Source organism: Salminus brasiliensis, chromosome 7 (genome assembly GCF_030463535.1).
Source record: "Salminus brasiliensis chromosome 7, fSalBra1.hap2, whole genome shotgun sequence".
Taxonomy (NCBI): Eukaryota; Metazoa; Chordata; class Actinopteri; order Characiformes; family Bryconidae; genus Salminus; species Salminus brasiliensis.
Window position 1 is genome coordinate 21,697,124 of NC_132884.1, and position 20,818 is coordinate 21,717,941.

At 42.1% G+C, this 20,818-nt stretch overlaps 1 protein-coding gene across 3 annotated transcripts in view; it reads left to right on the forward strand.

Moving 5' to 3' along the window:
• The window catches only part of lpp (LIM domain containing preferred translocation partner in lipoma), a 234,874-nt gene that overhangs the window by 138,433 nt on the left and 75,623 nt on the right, over window positions 1–20,818 (forward strand). For all 3 annotated transcript variants that reach the window (XM_072684124.1, XM_072684123.1, XM_072684122.1), the window contains one exon: window positions 17,248–17,820. In XM_072684124.1, coding sequence (XP_072540225.1) covers window positions 17,248–17,820 — 573 coding nt within the window. The remainder of the gene's footprint in view (window positions 1–17,247; window positions 17,821–20,818) is intronic.

The window sequence follows — 20,818 nt, forward strand, 5'->3', positions numbered from 1 at the left end:
CGTTCAGATGAGTGCACTTACGGTTTCCTGTAAATATTTGAATGTTGTTAGTTGGTAAATGCCTGTATTGGCGTTAAATGCGATCTACCTTCTTGGCAGCTCTCAGGTGGCCCTGTTCTTAGAAACAGCTTGCTGTTAAAATTACATTTGTGCAACCTGTGCGACATGCCCTTGTAGATACGGCACCTCATCACAATTCAGAATTCCTTAACATCTTAAGGCAAAAAGGCCCTGCACTCCATTTCCTCTTCAGACAGGACCTGCATCCTGAAAGCAGTACAGAAGGTCAGAGGGAAGCAGCTGGCTTTCTCTCAACCTTTCTTTCTCCCAGTTTCCTCTTATCGTACAGGCTGAAGGAAAGTGGAAGCTGTGTGGCTGTTTGCAATATTTTCAGTCGCAGGTGCCACTGAAGAAAAAATAAGCGTCAGGATGAATTTCACACCAGCATTCGACCTGCCAGTGAGAAAAGTGACATTCTACACGGTCAGTAGCAGCAGCAGCCCAGATAAATATTTATTAAGATGATTTGATTAACTTGTCCATAGCACCCTATCTGTCATGCTCTGAAGGGGTAGGGGAGCGGAGAGAGGAAGGAAACAGAGATAGATAGCGGCTGTATCATCACTGGGCATGAGAGGAAAAAGTCAGAAGATGCGTATGGCCTCTTTCTTTAATAAGCGGGAAACTAGTGTTCTTGAGGAGACACAAAGTCAAGTTACCATGTAGTGTCTGAATGCTTGATATCAAAATGATATTATTATTATATTATTTTATTGTTTAAATGTCACCAAGTAAAATTCCTTGTATGTGCAACATCTTTGGTGAAATAAAGAGACCGATTCTGCTTCTTAAGCACTGACGATATCTACGTCATGCTCTAAAAAGCACATTGTGTTTCACAATAACAAAATTGATCACAATTCTAGAGAATATTGTCATGTTGCCAACATATTATGTAGATAAATTATTGCTAGAGCTGAAGGTATTTGGTATTAAATTGTATTGCATTGTTTAATTGAAAAAGGCTGATTCAGTACTACCTTGAGCATCATACACCTCGGAATTCCACTTTGAACCAGTTTGTCCTTGACTTTTGCAAAGCACCGCCAACGAGACGAGAGGTTCTATTTAATCCAAACTGAGAGACTTGTTCACTGTCAGACTTCGCTGATTCACTGGGACCCCATGCTGGTGACTAGTAGTGGGCAGTAAACAGGTTCTTTTTGAATCCATTTGGGGCACTAATGTGTTGCTAGCGATGGTAGGCTAGCACACACACGCTCACTCCCCAAGGACCCTTGGGCAGTTTTTGCGTCCACCTGATTTAAAGTACACACACATCTAGTATCAGCTAACCTGCAATTCCAATAAGTAAAGGCGAGGTCTCAACCAGGAAAGGGAAGCTGTGTTCGGCCACAGCCACGCCCCTCTCTCTCTCTCTCTCTCTCTCTCTGAATTAATATTAAGCTCTGTGTAGTACAAGTGTAGTATTTTAGGTCTGCCTATAGAAATATCTTAAACGAAAAAAAAAAAAACTGTGACGCTGCAGCGCTCAAATGCATCGGCAAGCCAAGCAGCACGTGCCCAGCCTCGTGGTGACCGTCTAAAAAGTGGCATAGGAAAGGCATTAAATGTGTTTTCTGTATAACCATGTGTTGTAGCAGCTAATTAAGCCTCGTGTTGTTAGAAAGTAATCCAAAAGGCAGCGTCATTAGCAAGCATTGATCTTTCCTCAAAGGCTGACAGAGAAGCATCATTAAATCAAAGGCGCAAAGAAAGAACAGGCTAGGCTGGGATTAATAAGACACACAGTGAACTGACAGATTCATAGCCGAGCCCACTGGAAGCGTGTCGCACACAGGGGAGATGAGGTCAATGCTGATCAATACATCACAGGTGATTCAAGCAGGGGAGATGGTGGGTGGGTGTGTGCGTGTGTCTGTGTGCTGGCGAAGAGACTTTTCGAATGTTGCTCTTTCCCAATCATTAATTAAGAATATTGAAACTAAACAGCAGAAGGTCAGATGTCAGCTGTGCCGCAGCGCCAGGGCAGACGCTGCTTGTCGCCGGATAATGCCAACTTGCGCCTTGCCAGCTGCCTGGCAACCTTGCCTCATTAGTTCTTCCTGAAAGGTCAGCTGCTTTCTGCTTGAAGTCTGAATTTGCTGGTTTGTGGGCGTAGTGCTCTGTGCTTGTATGTTTGAAAAATCATGAGGTTTTGTTGGTCAGCCAGGTGAACCCCCTCCCTTTCATTAACCTGAGGTCAAGTAAGCTTTACTTGATGCCATGCTGGATAGTTAGACTTAGGGGTGAAGTGTTCTTGTTATTGTGAGAAATTACATCCCGCTGCGCTTTTCTGAGCACAATGTGGATGCTGTCAGTAATTCTAGAACACTGAACCACTGCACGTTTCCTTAACCCTATCAAACGCCTCACTGGCTACAGACATTGCTCGTGGTAAAATGGACCAGCATGTGGAATTGGCACTTTCTATCATTGTGTAAAAGAAGCTCTATGCTCAGTGGCTTCGTTATACTATTAGGCGACTGCCATGAGCCACATTATGTGCTTATTGCTCATGTTTGACACTAGACATCCCAAGACAGGATTAAAATAAAAAAGTATGATTTTTTTTTTTAGATCAAATTATTATTGAAAGAAGTGAGATCACACTGACGCATCACATTCTGAAATCAAAGACCAGCTTAAGAGCCAGAAATAGCTAAACAGCCTCCAGTCCTCCCTAACTGGTACTTCCTCCAAGACACTTAAAGCCAGCCACCACATCTTTTTGACCTGCCAGTAACACGTCATCATTGGACAGCTTAACATACACAGAGAACATTAACTGCCAATCCTGTTATATCATCTAACAGACTCCTGTGCTGAGTGATTGGGGGAGAGGAAGGGGCACCCTACCCACCCAGAGATTCTCTTGGATTCCTGGCCATAGGTGGCTGTAAAAATAAAGAAAAAGTAAAGGCAACCGGCGGACCGGAAGTGCTATTACCAACTTCTGTTACCAGAGAATAGACCCACGAGTTTGTACATCAGCCCCACCAGTGTGTAATACGCCTTGCTACAGGCTTTAAGGATGCTGGCAAATAGCTGCGAAAGGTTTCACTCTGTTAACAGCAAACTGCAATTTTGAGCTTGGAGAAATATCATAAAACATGTTGTGTATTATAGAAGTCTTTATGTCTTCATGTCTTGATGATGTTTTTTCCTTTTCCTGCCATTAGCAAGAATGCAAAGGGGTTGGGTTGGGGTTGGGGAGAGTGAGAGTGTTCACAGAGAGAAAGCAAAAGAGGGGAAAAGTGAGAGAAAGACTGCATGTGTGTGTGTGTGTATGAGATGGGGAGGGGCCAGTGAAGAGGAGTGCCTGTTTGCCCGCGGCGGGAGTTGACCTTAAGGTCAACGTGGCAGCAGGTTTGGAGTTTTGACAGGAGCAGCCAACTGTGGAGAGAGGAGCATGCCCACAGGCGCTCCATGTGGCCCGTCAATGCGCGTTAGTCTAATAAACTGTGTACTATCACGCCTGTGTCTGTTTTACATGCACTCAGCCAATCGCAGACCCTGTTCGCGGCCTGGGTTGCTACAACCTGCCTTTATACATTACAGAGTTTGCTGGCAAAGCAGCGGTGCTAAAAGGCTCACTGTCAAACCGCCGTCACCGCATGCTACCCGTGACCCCTCCCCCGTCACAGGGCAGAGTACATTGATCGGACATAGAGAGCGTTGATGACTTTGACATTATGAGGAGAAATATTTAACCTCTTAAACTTTGAACCTAGGCCATCTCAGGGTGTTATATAGTTGGACGGTATGAAGAGGTTAATAGAAGACTATTGTCTTAGTAGATGTCCCAGGTGGGGTGTCCTATTTAAACCCTGTATGCATGGTGGGAGCAGATCAAGGGTTGAGACAGTGACTAAAACTGCCTACCATACCTTTATCCAAACTTAGATCATCCTCTTCCCTGTCCAAAAACTCCAGAGTTCGTCCTGTGGTGGCACTTGAGGTAATAAGTCTCTCTGAAGGTTTTTGTTTTGGAATTTACCCCCTATTTAGTCATGGTCATTTCCCACCCGCTACAACTAGCTACCTGTTGCCCACAGACACTGCTTTCTCCAAGACGCTTAAAGCCTGCCATCATCTTTGCAACTTGTCAGTAACACATTGTCAGCGGACACCTTACCCCACTCGAAGAACATTGACTGCCGATCTTCTTACGTCAACTAACAACTTATGCCTGTGCCAGCTAGCATTGTGCTGAAGGATTGGAGGAAATAAGAAGGGCCATCCCACCCACCCACAGAGAGCAAGGCCAATTATTCTCTCTTAGAATCCTGGCCATGGATGGCTGTAAAGTTTTGCATTCAGTGTTTCACATACAGCATGGATCCGCTGATTAACACCTTTGATGACTCTGTAGATATGTAGATGGTCTCCCAGCAGACCACAGCAAAGAGCCTGCACTGGCTTTGGACTGTACTTATTTAGCCACTAATTAGCTTGATATCATTTGTGTTTTTTTTTTATTTTTTATATTCGTGGTACAAACAAGCGGTCTAGATGAAGAAATATGTGGAAAATGACTTCTGGGTGAATGTTTCTCTTAGCATAGGGCCTAAAGTCATTTCCTGTGGGTTCTGTAATGAGATTTGGAAGCTCACCATGGCAGAGTATGGCATTGTGGACATTATGGACTAATGCCTCCATGTTGTCTTGTAGCTCTGATGTATGTCTGACCTGAAGGATGGTTTACAGAGTTACCTAAAGCGTGAAGCACATGGCTGTTGTCCTGCCTGTTTGGGGCTCCCAGCACTGCTCAGTGAAGATTACTGGATTGTACACATGCACTGGATGCTCATACATACACAAGAGAAACATGGCCTTGTGGTCGAGGTTGTCTGCTGCTGTTTAAAGTTTTGCCCGGATCTGCAAATTTCTGCGGCATCAGAAAATGGCTAAGAGTTAATCAACAGGAATCAGGTAGGGTTTCTTGTCTTTGTGCGGAAAGGGCCCAAGCCCAAGCTCAGCTTTTACATAAATTACTTGATGATAAATCAAGTTTACGCAATTGTCCACTCACTCTAGAATGTAGTCAATCAGCCAAGGCATGTTTTGAGACTTTATTGCTGAGGATATGAGGCTAATGTTGCTAACAACCACTAGAAGCCAATAGTCACTTAATTTCTACAGTACATACATGGAAACACACTTTTTTTTTCTTAACCCAGTCAAAGCACATGGTCCAGGTCTTCAAGAAGATCGAACAGACCTGTAGATATTGTTGAGAGCACATTATGATGATGAAGAAGAAAATTAGGGTGACTGTTGACTACCAGTGTTTGTTAGCTACTGTATATTAGCCTAGAAGTTCTAGTTTAAGGCAAGCACGTCTTTGCTGATGGGCTTCATTTGGAATAAGTGGAAAGTTGTACATTTAAATTATGTTGAATTATAACAATTATTTTATTGGCATTAATATTTTAATTGGTAATTCATTTAGAAATGCCATCAAATGCATCAAAATACCATAGGACTGTTTTGCTTTTGCAGGCCTTTGTTGTTTATAAGCTCTAATAAAGTAATGTTATGTATGAAAATGTAATACCCAACCAATCACAATGCCTTCCTTGATTCTTGATGCTTGCAGCTGCCTTTGTACATTTAAAAAAAAAGAGCAATACTCTAGGGCAGAGGGCTCTGAAATACAATAAATAGGACTGGTGCACCGTAAGGTACTCTTTCCTATGGAGATACAACCTTTATTTTTTAGTGGTTAACCTTGCGACTACATCCCTCTCTTTAGATTGATTTCAGAGCTCAATGCGGCCTGTTTTGCGTGCGCCTTCATTCGGGGCTGATCTCTATTGACTCTTCGCTTTGCCTGAACGCCTCTGATATCTCAGTCACGGTCACACATCTTCCTGAAAAAATACATTTCTTTGTTCGTCTCATTGCTGTTTAAACCATCAGAGATTGTGCATATATATGTCGATGTGGAATGATTGGTAATAACGGGGGGAAAAAGTGAGTGCGGACATGAAAGACCTCTACTTTAGGGAAAGGAACTTTACTTTAGGGGTAGGAGAGAAAAAAAAACTCCCACTCAAATTGGCTTTATGAAAGTCTTTCTGAGAAGAATGTCTTTGATGGACAGTGTCATGATTGCTGCCATATGTGTTTCAGTCACAATTATACCCCCCCTCCCTTCCCCCCCACAGTAATGCCATGGCTCTCCTTATCTGATTCAAAGGCGGCCCATTATCGAAAAAGGAAAATGACGACAGATTTAGATCTAACTGCTGTTCTCTGGATGAGAACATCAAAGTGTCCTTAATGCCAACCCTCAATTTCACTCGCACTTTGTGTTTTACCTCACACAGGCCCCGGCTGCTCAGCTGTCAATTCAGTTGCTCTTATTTTTCATGCACTCAGGCAAATCAGGTTTAGTGGGAGAATAGGCACCTGTACTGTGAATGCAAAGGAGGCATACACTGGGCGACACGCCGGGTACAATCTCAACGGGTTAGTTAAGTGTCCTTCAAAGGCCATCGGATAAGGCTGAGTGGTCTGGAAGGGGTGGTTTAGCACTGAACAGGAGCAATCGAAAGTGTTCTGAACTGTATACGATTCGGTTAGCGCAGTCCTTTTAAGAGCTCAGACGCACTAAGCTGACCAGGGCCAATTAGGACTTTACTCGAAGAGACCCTAGGATGTCAAACTGCATTTAACTAGGTATAGTTGAGAGATAATGAGAGTTTGGCACATGGAAGTAACAAAACGTCACTCTCAGACACTGTTGTGTCGTCCTTCAAAAGCAACAGCCAGTAAAATAAAATGGAGCTGTAAAACAGGCCGATTCTGGACCCCCCCAAACTCTTACATAATTTGGCATATGTTTTTTATGCTTCAAAGAATTTCATACACCCAGCCCACTAGCTAACTTGAGACTAAATGCAATGACTACTTAGGGAGAATATGGAAATGAGGCTAAAAAGGTTAAAAGCTAACTCTAAAAAATAATAATAATAAAATAAAATGTATATCACTGGAATATCACATCTCCAAAATGTTGCTTTGCCAAGGGGCCACATTGTGGCTCAGGGAAGCCAAAGGAACTGTGTCGGCCGCTGGGAGACCAGCTAAAAGCTAATGCAAGGCCGACCAGAAAAGAGAGATGAACCGCCCAGGTACAATACAGAAAACAGCAACAGTATCCAGTTAAACTCGAGAAGAATTACAAGTAAAAGTTCTTGTTTCAGTCTTTTTTTTTATTTTTTTTTGTAAATAAAATAACAGGGTTGTAAATAGGCATTTAAATCCACATCTGAGCATTTTTCACCCTGACCACAGTCACATACTATTTATACATCAAACAAAAATACTTTAAAACATACTTACAATACTTTTTAACCTTTAATACACTCAAAGCAGTGGTTTAACCAAAAAAAAGGCATCTACAGGACGTTTCTCTAACCCCAAATGCATTTGATAATGCAAGACATGGTTAATGCTTATTGCTAATGTGATCGTAACAGCTGCCATTACTGTTGTTCGCTATGCAGCATAATGGTGCCTTTTTGGCGGCGGCGTAGGGGGGGAAGGGGTTTTGCCCAGGGCACCATACAAGCTAGAACCGATACAGCTTGACACAGTTTGAGGCAAGTGTGATAGTTCAGGTATGCAGTTTGCGAAGTCCATTACTTGTTTCTTGCTACATTAGCCTCATAGCTGCAATGCAAAACTACTGGAGCGAACGCCAGGCCCCAAACACGTCTCGTCTGATCGTTGGGCTAACAGGAAAAAATGTGGACGCTGGATTTCTGACTGAATCATCGGCATCTAAGGTGGAGTGTTACTGATTAAGTGTCCCCAGCATAACTCTTTTGTTCTTCAGAGAAATTGGAGCTTGACCTTAGATGGATCAGATGAAGAATTTTTGCCAGTATGTGCCACTCTGCAACTCTGGGGAGGAAGAATAAAGGAAGAAAAAAAAAATCCGGCAAAGACACCGATGGGCGCAGCACGCGCCAGGCGAAGGGTTTTCTCCACAGCAGTGTAACGCACTTTATCTGCAAATGTGCAAGAGTTCAAAACAGCTGGAGGTCCTTCATCGTTTTAAGGCAGACATCTTAAATCATATTTAATGTACCTTATCTCCCTCTATTTTTAAGCGGAGAGCTGATACGGAGGAACGCGGCGGTTTGAAGAGAAGAGCTTTTTAATGCGTGTAGCCGGAGATAGAGCCATTACTGCGCGCCTGATTGGCCTTTAGTGCGCGGGTGCAGCAAACCCGCTTCGACAGGATGACAATTACAGCGCCTCGCTTCCCGTTAAGCGGCCCGCGACGGCAGGACGGAACGAAGGGTGGCGCACACACCCGATTCTACACCTCATCTCCTGCATCCATCTCCTAGCAGCCTGACCCTAGCTGACCTAGTGGCAGGGCACTTAGCAGGAGAAATGACAGGGTCCTGAACTAAAGGCATGCAGTAGATGCTTAGAGTCGCATAAAGAAGAAATGGAGTGCCCTAGTGACAGGGAGGAAGAAAGGGGTGGGGTGGGGTTCCTCTCTGCGCTGCGAGAAAGTACGACTTGCGGCCCCCTCAAGGTTTGAAATGCAAAGTTAACAGATTTAGCCAGGCCCCGGAGCCTCACGCGGGCATTCCTAATCTATTCTAATGTGTCAAAAAAGCCTTTCTTAGGAGGCTCAGAGAAATTTCACACTCGAGTTGTTTGCAAAAGTCACTTCAAATCAAGAGTTTTAAGGGGGAAACTTTCTTTCCTTTTTTTCCCTTTTCAGAGTGGTGAGACCTTGAGTGAGTGTGTGTGGGGATGATGGTGTTTTAATGCCCTCTTGTAGGTCATAATAACAATATTTGGACGATATATTGAACCAGAAATAATGCCACTGATATGGTAATAATATAATAGCATAATAAAAAAAATTGCCCTTATTAAAGCAATAATCTTTAAGATTTTGGGGATTTAGAGACCTGTGGTGTGGTCTCATTTCAGAGCAGATTAACCTGATCGTTGCAAGTAAAAACTTGGTGAGGGAAATGTCTTCAGATGATCTAAGAGAATTGTGTAGCTACTGTTGTCATTCATATCAGCATAATAATTTTAAACCTATTGAACACATGTTGACCTTGTCTACAGGAAAAAACAAAACAAAACATATATATCCACAGTAGTGGCTTCTTATTTGAATGTATGCGTATTTAACTTTTAATGCAGGTTAATGTAAATAAATTGTTGGGTGAATCCATATTCTGCAATTGTTTCCAAAAAACATAGAAAACTGAAAATGAGGAAAATGAAAGCTATGGTGGTGAGGTGCTATGGAATTAAACAGTTACGTTCCCTTTGCGCTGGATATAGGAGTACAGCTGTATAGGAGTACAGCTTGTATCCACTCAGACAGGTATCTATTTAGGTGACTGTATAGCTTGTGTTTACAAAACAACAGCGAGGACAGCACTTGAAATTGTCTGAGAATAGGAGCAAAAAAACTATGTTAGCAAGCTAACCAGCTAAGTTGCTATACAGGTAGCTAAATACGACCATGCTCTACTACTTTGTAACACAGGGATGCACAAAATCCACAGCAGTGTTAGCCTGGCTACCTGTTTTAGTAGCTAGTCTGAAAAACACTAAATATTTCTACTATGCAACAGATGGAACAGTGGAAGGAAGTGGACGCAGACGACATTTGCTCATATAAGCAATGATGGTTACGAACCACTGAATAACATACTTGTGTGTGTACAAGCTTTAAACGCAGCTCTGTTTATCTGACCGGTGCTGACGCATGATGATGATGAGGAAATGTCAGAGTTCATTTGTGTTTCTAGACCTACATAGTAAACTTAAATAGTCTAGCCCTCTATAGTTCAATGCTGAGGAGGGAGTAGGGATCCATTTCAGCCGCAGCCAATGACCGCTACTTTACATTAATAGTTGTTTGGGAGATTGTACTTTGCTTGGCAGTTCATATAGCCTGTCAACAGATTCCAGCATATTTTTAAAGGCTGTATATACACCTTTTAACCTCAAATAACACGTCCTAACCTGTCGCAGTCTTGCCTCTGACAGAGAGCAGACGTGAGACTAGAAGAGAACAGCACATCTAAGTAAACAGAATATGCAATATCAAGGTCGAGGTCCGGTTCTGTCTGTATACTGTACGATCAGTAATTTATCGCGACAGGCCTATTTACTGTATGGGTTCCTGTTTGTTTTTGTGTGTCGGGACTTTTAGAAAAGGAGGAATTCGGTTGGGGGGGGTGGTATCAAGAAAAAGAAGAAAATGAAAAAGCTGCCATCTGCATCGCCCACAGGGAAATAAATACATGTTGCTAAGTTTGCTAACGCAAGTTTGTACTCGAGTACAGTTAGAAAGTCTGGCTCCAAAGCCCAGCATAGCCGTCAGCTCCCCGCATGTCAGGCCTCCGGTGGATTTGATAACTTGACAACCAGAATGGCCTGCCAGATCACTTCCCAGATAACAGCAGGGCATGGCGGGGTGGTCAGCTCACTGAAGCCCGCTCTTGTGGTGTCAAACGCACCGCAGCCCAGGCAGCGGAGACTTGCGCTATCAGAAGACGCTTGGGAAGCGCAGCTGTGCACGTTTGTCCGCTGACATGGAAGAGTTCCTATGTGCTTTCTCTCCTGGAAACAGGGAGCGTGTGCCATATCCACTCTGTTATATAAACAAAGCCTGAGCTTATGTGCTCTGCTCTCTACGCCCCACGGACCTAAACGCATGGAATGGATGATGTGATGGGAAGTAGCATGTCGGACAGAAAATCTGTAGGCTGAGGGCATATCAAGGCTTCTTAATATCTCTCTCTCTCTCTCTATCTCCATCTCCTCACTCGCTCTCTGTCTCTCTCCCTGTCTCTCTCATCCCTGCGAAGATATCATGCAGAGATTTATGTTCCTTGCTCGTTCATCGTTGAAACACACAAACTTCCTGCCTTCATGGCCCATCAGAAAGCATCTGATGTGATCTTTCTGGAGACCCGGCAGCCAGCCTGGAGCAGTAACTCGGAGAAAGAGACCAACAGAGTGCTCTTACATTCCACCACCAGCAAATCAGTGATGACAGTCATGCCACGACTGGGTTCAGTTGGCATATGTGCTGTTTAGTCTTGTGCCGAACTTAACTGCCTCGTAACCGGAAGAGTTTCTTGGAATGCAGTCGTGTTGTGTTCTGATCAGGGGGGTTAGGAATACTTGAGTAATTGTATTTCGACACACGTCTTTTCTTCTATAGTTTAGAAATGGGCTGTTATTTCATTTTAGCTTTGTATTGCTTTGCTTATCTTGCATATGTGTAAAACATGTATATTGGGAACTGAGGGCCAACATCTGATACATTTATACAAACATTATTGGGACACCTGCTCGTTCATTTGTTTCTTCTGAAGTCAGGAGTATTGACAAGAGCTGTCTTTCCTGTCCAGGAAAGGCTTTCTACTAGATTTTAGAGCATTGCTGTGAGGATCTGATGACATTTATCGACAAGCGCATTAGCACTCCCCAAGTCAGGGGGCACCATTATTCAAGAGAACACCGTTCCACTGCTCCACAGCTCAGTGCAGGGTGGGGGGGTGGGGGGGGGGGCTTTATACCCCTCTAGCCAATGCCAATTCCTGGCATTAGACAGCATGGTCCCAACTGGTTCATGTTTATCTGCTCCAGAGAGTCCTATTCTACTTGCAATACTTCTCTACAGAGACTAGACAAGCTGTGTGTGTGTGTGTGTGTATTTGCACATCTATGTCAGCACTAGGTACAACTTAAAAGTGGCTGAATGCATTCATATGAAGAGGTGTCCACAAACATTTGGACATAGTGTTATAGTGTACATATCTGCTGGTGCTAATACAGATGCTGGTAGATGCTGGATGTTAATGTTGGACGGTGGACACTGAAGGGTAAAAAATACATATAAATAATGCAGTAAAATGAATACAAATATTTTAGAGCAGAAATCCATCATCACTTAAAACCTCCCGCAATAAACATGCAGTACACGTTAGCACATATTGGTCTGAACATCTATCGGTTGTTTTCACTGGAATGACTGGAAATGAGTCAGAGCTATTGAGCCTTGATTTCTTGATGAGTCGCTAATTTAGTCTGTAGTCCCTGTCCAGTTCTTAAAACAGCAGCTGAAACTTCTAAAATGATTTATTAAAATGTCACATGCAGATGATGTGATTAATATAGAGACGACATACAGAGACCCAAACTACCCAAAACGCTCTTAACTTCTCCTACACTGATCTTGATTATACAGTCTACACCAAAACATAACCTATTTCTTTTATTGTCCATCAACAGCTATATGAGCAGTTTTCCCAGTGACGTTTGAGTATTTCTGTGTTTAGATGCTTATGGCTTTATGAACTTTATATTGAGCTTTATTGAACTTTATACACAAAGAGAGACTGGTCATGATAGGGTGGCCAGCTGCTCTTAGATAACTAGAAACATGGATATAAAGTTGAATAAATAATTTACAGAAACTGAAGACATGAATCCTAGTGAACTGTAATGAGAAGGATTTCCATGGTTTGATGCACGCACAGTTTCGGACAGTTCATTTTGAGTCCATAATTGAGATCATTTTCTCTTGTGTTTGTAAATTTGACAGGGGGAAAAAAAAGGAAAGGGGGGGAAAAAAAAGAAGAAATCCTCACTTGCCAGTTTATTGTGATCTTATCCAGCCTGTGGTTTCATCAGCGAATAAAGGACTGATTCTCTCGCCTCTCATCTAACAAGTAGAAAATTTGCCATGACAATGTAATTATTTTTAGGGTCCTATTTTGCATTTCTAGTTCTACGCTAAGTAAATGTTAGGTTTTAAGGTCTTTATAGATAAATTAATAATCTGGAGTATTTTAGAAAAAAGCATGAAACATCTAAATTGAATCATTTCAATTACTGAAGGGCATGTTCTGGCTTTTTTACATATGCATGCTGACAGACATAAACATCCCAGCTAATCACTTAAACGGAAATTATATTTTAAGCATGAAATCTTTTAGAGAGGCTTTTTCTTTTTTTTTTTCTTTTCTCTTTTTTCTTTTTTCTTTTTTTTTTGGTTTCACTGTGTCAGAGGCATATACTCATGCGTAGTAGGGCTCTAAACAGCATCAGTGTAGAAGATCAGACGAGGCTGTTAAGGCAACGTTAGCTGTTTTTCCTCACTTTTCCTGCCACCACGTGACACCTTCTTCTGAGCAGCTCAGCAGATCTGGCCGTGTCCTTCAGCCGCACAGCCCTATCCTTCGAGGACTGTACGGGGGAGCCAAGGCCGAGGCCGCGAGGGCGTACATGTATGTGTGTAAGCCCGTGTGTGTGTGTGCCCCCTGTGATGCATGAAAAGAGCATGAGAGAAATCAGCTCTGCTCCTCGTTTGATTGGTTAGGCTAATGAACCACAGGGGAGCCCGTGGCCGTGGGCTTTCCGCCAGCATCTGAAACCCTGGCCTGTGTCAGAAACAGCCCTGTGAACAGTCATAGCAGGTCATAGCCATGTCTCGGCGCCTAGCCTAAGGCTCTCTTCTCGTCATGAGATGAAGACAGTAATTGATTTCTTTTTCTGTGGCTGTAGGCAGTAACCTAAAAAGAACAGCGTAGGTTAATGACAGCCAGTTTGTAGGTCATTTGAGAATTTGACACTAGAACACTGCTCGATACAAGCTCTGCTCTTAAACTTGGATTTGCTGTTGTGTGACTGCTCGAGACACGGTCACCTTGGGCACCAGTTAGACGGCTAGCTGGGTTTTGCTTGTCTGTCTGTGTATCTTATAAAAAACAGATCACAGATCTTTTGTTCTTTTGTTTTGACCAGTCAGGTCATTTACTGAAGAAAAGCAGGCCTAAAAGTAACATCTGACATTCACAGAAATATATTCTATGTTTCAGAAGATTGAGGTGGTTGTTCTTCTGTTTCTTTTTGCATTTATAGTTTAGAAATGTTATTTAATTTGATCTTTTCATTGGTTTGCTTATCTTGCTTGTGTAAACTACTGAGATTGAGCAATGTGGGTCAATGCCAATACCTGTACATGTCCACCAATGTTAGTACAGATTCCAGTAGATTTTTTATTTATTGAAAAAGGGTTGTAGAACCTGAAAAAATAAGATACTTGGAAATAAAGCAGTAAAACAAATAAAACGCATTAATCCATCATCACCTAAACGTTCCTCTGTAATAGAAGTGAGATAAACATTTCATCGGATATTTGTAGGGTCTAAACATTTGTCAATCATTTTCATTTTCATTTAATTTATTCATTTATTTGACATTTTTATTTTATTATTTGACATTTATTTGATGGTGCTCATTGATTGACAGTGAAATGACTTTAAATGTAGGCTAATTTGCATATGTAGTCCCTGTCCAGTTCTTCCAACGATTTATCATAAATATTGCATACAGATAATGCATTCAAAAACCTTAACCCAAACACGAAGTGTCTTAATTGTAATAAGTATCTGTTATAACTGTGTAATTACAAATGAACAAGTATGTATAAACAGTGTAACAGTAGTGTAGTCTTACTAGGGCTTATGTACATACGTTTTTTGGACTTTATTAGCATATCAGTAGCTCTTCACTCATAAAAAGTAAAGGTATTTTGAGTGATGCAATAGAATAGATTTTTTTTTTTATATATATATATATATATGTATTTTTTTTTTTCTGGAACCAAAAATGGTTCTTCCATGGTATCATTCAAAGAAGCACTCTTATTCTAACAGCAGAATAGACAGCAGTTCATATAACTACCCTCACCATATTTTTACACATGTAGAATGACATTAAAGACAGTGTAAAGTTTCATACAGCAGCTAGTTTCAGGCGAGGTTTTATAGGAGTGATGGTGTTTTGTTTTTTGTTACACTGCATCACTCCGCTCAACACCACTGCTATAAATCATAGAATGAACCAAGAAGTAATGCAAAAGATTACCTAAATGACCTACAGTGAAAAATGCAATATCAAACGGACAAGAAAAAAGACTGAGAGTGGGAGACATAGTTCAATTTCCTGGCCTATTTAAGCAGCTGAAGAGGGAGTGAGTGGAGTTCGATACCGTGACGTAGCAAGAAGCTGCTTGTTGAAGAACTATAATTTGGTGGAAGGAAATGCTAACGCTAAATGGTATTAAGTGCTACGTTCACAGCTCAGTCTTACTTTATTTATTTTTCCAAACTGTGTATAAAGGCAGTAGAACAACCAAAGACTTGTGTTTGCATTTAATGCATTAGCATGCATGTTAGCATTTCCTTCCGCCAAATTATATTTACAATAACACACGTGTGTTCTATTGCTTTAACAACTACTGAGATACAGTACGCTTGTGCAATGACAGTCAAAGCTGGAATCTATACTCCTGTATTTACATCAGCTGTACTGCTGTAATCCATCTGCACCAGTGAATAGATTGCCAGTTGCGTAGATTATTAATCCCTAACTACACGATTGAGATTGAGATCAGACTCCAATATCATCATGCATCTGAAATTAACATAATAATAATAATAATAATAGTTGTTGTTGTTGTCTCCTTTTAATGTAATTATCAACCTGAATAACAGTCTAATTACTTAAACATAAGCAGTCAAGCGCACCATACCAAGACTCCTACCGGTTTCAAATGCAAGCTGCTCTGGATGGCACCATTACCAAAACCCATAAATGTAAATGTAGGAGAAGCCCTTCACACCAGGATAAACCCTCACACAACCAATCAGATTCCTTCCAAATCACGTCTCCCTCAACAACTAAACTCCTGCTGCTGATGTGAATGGAGATCTTTGCCGGCTATAAGATAAAAACATTTTAATAAGCACATTTACGCCATAGATGTGTTCAAAAAAACATGAAATAGTGCTCGAGGCTACGATGCTATCATAGAGCGTATTACTTAATGTTTCATCATGAAATTAGAGCTCAGTCCCTGTGGTCCTCATTTAGCTGGTTAGATATGGCAGCCCACTATAGATCTAAGGAGTCAGCCGAACGGTGTACAGGAACAAAAAAAAAAAAAAGAACTTAATTTCTTAAACCTTGTCACGCCATCAAACAATGCATCAAAACGCTCCATAAACAACGTTTGGAAAAGGCTCCTAATGAGAACCACTGGTATTTTTATCTCCAGTTCCGCCTCGACCCAAACGGCAAAGTGTTCTCATCCTGCCCTCAAGCACAAGTACAGAGTTGTTCTAATAGTTTAGTTTTGTGGAGCTCTACATATTACACCACAGAGCCGCTGGACATTATACCAAATCAGCCTTGTCCACTGCTGGGGAAGTCCAGCAGCACAAATCTCTCTGATTTAGCTGCTCTCCCATGCAGCCAGCTCAGCTAGCGTCAGCACAAGTGTCTGTGTCTCTTCCAGGCCGCCCATCACTGCTCTCTCTCTCTCTTGCGCGCTCGCTCTCACTCTCACGCGCTCTCGCTCTTTTCCCTCTCTACCAAAACAATTTCTCCCCACCTCCTCAGCCTCATGCTTTATTAGCTGCACTTTATGAGCGGCCGTTACCGGGCAGGCCTAGCTGGTGACTGCAGTGCTTGTCCTGCAGATCGATAGTTGGTGGAGGGGCTGGATAATTACTAGCGCTGTGAGCTTCATGCTGAATAAATTGTGTCGTGGTGGAGTTGTAAGTCCCCGATGTTCACGAGGATTTCCTTTTAACGTTAACACCTCTGCTTTATTGTAGCCATTAAAGAGTTGCGTCTTCACTCACAGGTGATGCACTCGTGCTTGCAAATGTAAAGGAATGGCATTTTTACACAGTGAGTGAATTATAAGCGTGGGAGCAGCTGTTCAAACCCAGGAGAAACCAGTTGAGGAATATGTCAGATGTTTTTTTTTTTGTTTGTTTTTTTTATGTATTTGTGCATGGCTGTTTCAGACCCCTGTTTCTAATGTGCGAGATTTCCTTTAAAACTGTGTATTTTAACCCTGCTTCTTGAGGGCCCTTGCCTTGTACATTTTCTTGGAATTTGCCAGCTCTATGTCCCTAAGTCATTAACTGTGGAAATGCCCGAGGATGGGTTATTTAAAGGGATTCCATAGATAACCCTCTTTTTGTTACTATAAAAAAACGCTCTATGGAATACTGTTGGACCAGATAAAGGAATTTACCGAAATGTCCTGAACTCAAAAAAAGCTTTATTAAACCAAACTTCTCGTTCTCTCCACAGAATGCTGCCGGTGCGTCTGCCACCAGCCCCAATGCTCCAGTCACAGGTTATAAGCGCATGGTCATTCCCACCCAGCCCCCTCTGACCGCCACCAAGAAGTCTACCCCCAAGCCTCAACCGTCTCCGGTCGCCTCTCCTGCTGCTCCGCCAGTGGGCCGGCCGCAGCAGCAGCAGCAGCAGCAGCCCGTCCCAGCCTCCTACACCACCGCCTCTACCCCAAGCCAGCCCACCTTCAATGTCCAGATGAGGGCGGCCCAGCCTGGACCTCAGCAGCAGCCAGGCCGCGGCCCCGCCCCGGTGCAGTACATGCCAGCCCAGCCCAGAGGCCCAGACTTCGCCTATGGGCCTCCACAGCCTGGCTTCAACCCAGCTCCTGTTGGAGGCTATCAGGACCAGCACTATGGTGGAGCTCCTGTCTACGGAGGCCAGAACACCTGGAGAGCTGAGCCGGGTCACCATGTTGCTCCACCACATAATCAGCTCTACCAGCCCCCTGCCCCAAAGAAAACCTACATCACTGATCCTCCTGCCAGCCTGGCACCCTATGGAGCTGGATCTGGGGTCCCTCAGAAGGTAAGAATAATGTATTTATATGTTATGTAAATGACACTTGTCCAGAGACACTTGCAATACAAGTGTTCCAGGTAAAAGTATTACAGTATTAGTAACTACACTAAAAAATAATAATAATAATAATAATAATAATAATAATAATAATGATATATAAATAAAAGCTTTAGAGGTAGAGGTTAATCGTGGTCTCATTAGTAGTAGTTCCAAAGTTTTTGCGGCTCAGCTCTGTGTTCCTTTATAATCTGGCCTTCCAACTCCTGTTGCTGAAGAGTTGTCGCATCTTGTGTTACGGCTTAAGTATTTCCTCTTATGTCTGGTTTTTATTATGGTGGGTTAAAATACCCACACCCTACACCTCTGCCCTGTGAAGGTTGTTGGTGATGTCACTGACTGTTATTTTTAGATTTTACTTCACAGCTCTCCCAGTGGTTCTGTCATCAACTGCTTTTGTTTTTCTTCACCAACCTTTCAGTATCCGGTTGATAGTTCATCAGTGGTTTCAGCACATCCCAAATTGCTGTACTTCCAACGCCCAATGCTTGTGCAATGACTGCAGTAGCTTATCCTTGTTTTCTCTGCTTCAGAATGGCTTGATTTTCTTTCATAGAAACCTCTCTGGTCTTCATGTTGGTTTATCCTTTTTTTAACAAATGCTGTATTTACAAGAATAGACTATTAATTAATGTTTAAGCAATTAATCTAACAGGAAACACCTGACAGTTGCTCACTTGAAAGTGGTAGGTTCAAACAAAAGGCAAATATCAGTGAAGAAAAACAACAACAAAAGAAACTGTATATCGATGGTACACACACTGATCAGCCATAACATTAGCACCACTTAAATGCCTATTATTAATTAGGTCCCCCTTATGCCGCCACAACAGACCTGAGCATTGGAGGCATGGACTATACAAGGCCTCTGAAGGTGTTCCGGGGTATCTGGCACCAGACATTTGCAGCAGATTATAAGGTGGGGCCTCCATGGGTGCTCAAGTTGTCCTTTCTTGGAGCACCTTTGGTAGTTACTGACCACTGCGTACCAGGAAAAAACCCACAAGACCTTGTTTTGACCCAGATGTTCTGACCCAGTCATCTATCCATCACAGTTTGGGCCATGTCAAAGTGGCTCAGATCGGTATGCTTGCCCTTTTTGTCCTGCTTTTAACAAATCACCTTTAAGAACTGACTGTTCACTTGCTGCCTAATATTTGCCACAGTATATAATCAGCAATTCTTACATTTGTACTAATTTTATGGCTGATCAATGTGAAATTCCTTTATTTAAAATTCATTATTCAAATGAATTTAATGAACTGTCTTATAAAGATGCTGACATTTAAGACAATTATCCACACAGCAAGTACACGGTACACACCCAGAGAAAGCTGCATTAAGCTCTCGAGTGCATGGGGACTGATTTTTAGTAAAGCACGGGAACGCAGACTAACTCAAAGAAGGAAAGCACTGGAAGGTGCAGAGTACTGAAGAGGCAGTCTCATCTTTATCAAACAGACCATGATGAAGGTGTACCTTGGTGCATAGCTGTCTTTTTCCATGCATAATAAAAAATGCATGAAAATACTTTGAAAGTGTGTCCCTGTTTGCAAGAGTGAGTGTGCATGTGTATCTGTGGGTGTGTATACACACGCGCACACACGCAGAGACACACCAATGAGTACCCATGTACGGTCCGTGTGTATACACAACAGGTGGTAACACTGAACACTGGCTTATGTGTTTACACTTGTGTGTTTTTGGGTATGTACACCTTTTATTGTCGGTGGGAGTGTGTGTGTGTGTTTGTGTGTGTGTATATAGTAGTTTTGTTTGTGCTTTAATTGCTTCAGATAGTAATGCAACAGGGACTTCATTGAAATGTTCAGAATAAACAGTTATTTTAACCTTTATGAATTTTTAACACTTCTTTTCTGCAGGGCTTTACACCGTCTGATTCCATTTGTCTGACCAAAGGCAGCATGTTTGTCTTTGCTCACGCATCATGTCTCTCTTTCTCGCACTCGTGCGCTCTCTCTCTCTCTCTCTCTCGCTGTGTCTCTCTTGTTCTCTTTCTCTCTTTGTCTTACTTTCTGTCTGTATTACCGCACAGTGTGTAGCGCTCTAATATTAGCTTTTTATTTATTCATTTTTTTCTGTTTTTGAAGTTGTTGGAAGGTAAACAGAAGTTATGAACTTGTTCAACCTTGACAAGATTTCGGTTTCTGCTCTTTATGAAGTCAAAGTTCTGTGCTTTACAAAGAAGTAGAAGTAGAGGTGATGAAAACTGTCTATGAAATAGTACTCTGAGACACCATTAAAACGCACTGAGAGAGCGTTCATTCTGTAACCCTGGACTGGGGGCGTTTACTGTGAACAAAACAGTGCAGATTCGTTTAAGCAGCATGTACACTTTAGACAAATGGCTGTGTCGGTGGCACCAGTATGAACTTGACCGTGCAGGGGTTTGTTGTCATTGTGTGAGTAAACAGTATCTGTGCACTGTTAAAAGTATCCTTGAGGAACTCTTGGAGGTTCTTTCATTTGAAACTGTGGGGGACCTCATAAGGTGTTTTTTTTTTTTTTTTTTTTTTTTTTTTTTTTTTTTTTAAAGAAGTAAGAGGTTCCTTAAGAGGTTCCTCCACAGTTTCAAATGGAAGAACCCTTAAAATTAGGTAAGGAACTTTTAACAGTATACTGTTAAATGCTTAATAATAATTAGCACAAAAGTTTAGAGAAACATAGCCTAGCTTTTTTACAAACAGTGCCAGCTTGCGTGTACCTTGAAATCCCCACAGAAGAGTTTCTAAGAGGATGTGGAGTTATGAAAGAGGATTTAGCCTTTTAAAGGGGAAAAACTTTAGCATAGAAAAATATGGAAAAATTGGTACTTCAGGCAATCAAAGTGATTTTTCTAGCCATTACCTTTTTTGGCACCTTCAGTTTTAAGAGTGTGGACTTCCAGCCGTTCACTGTAATGAAAGTGCTCTGTTGTTGGTTTTAA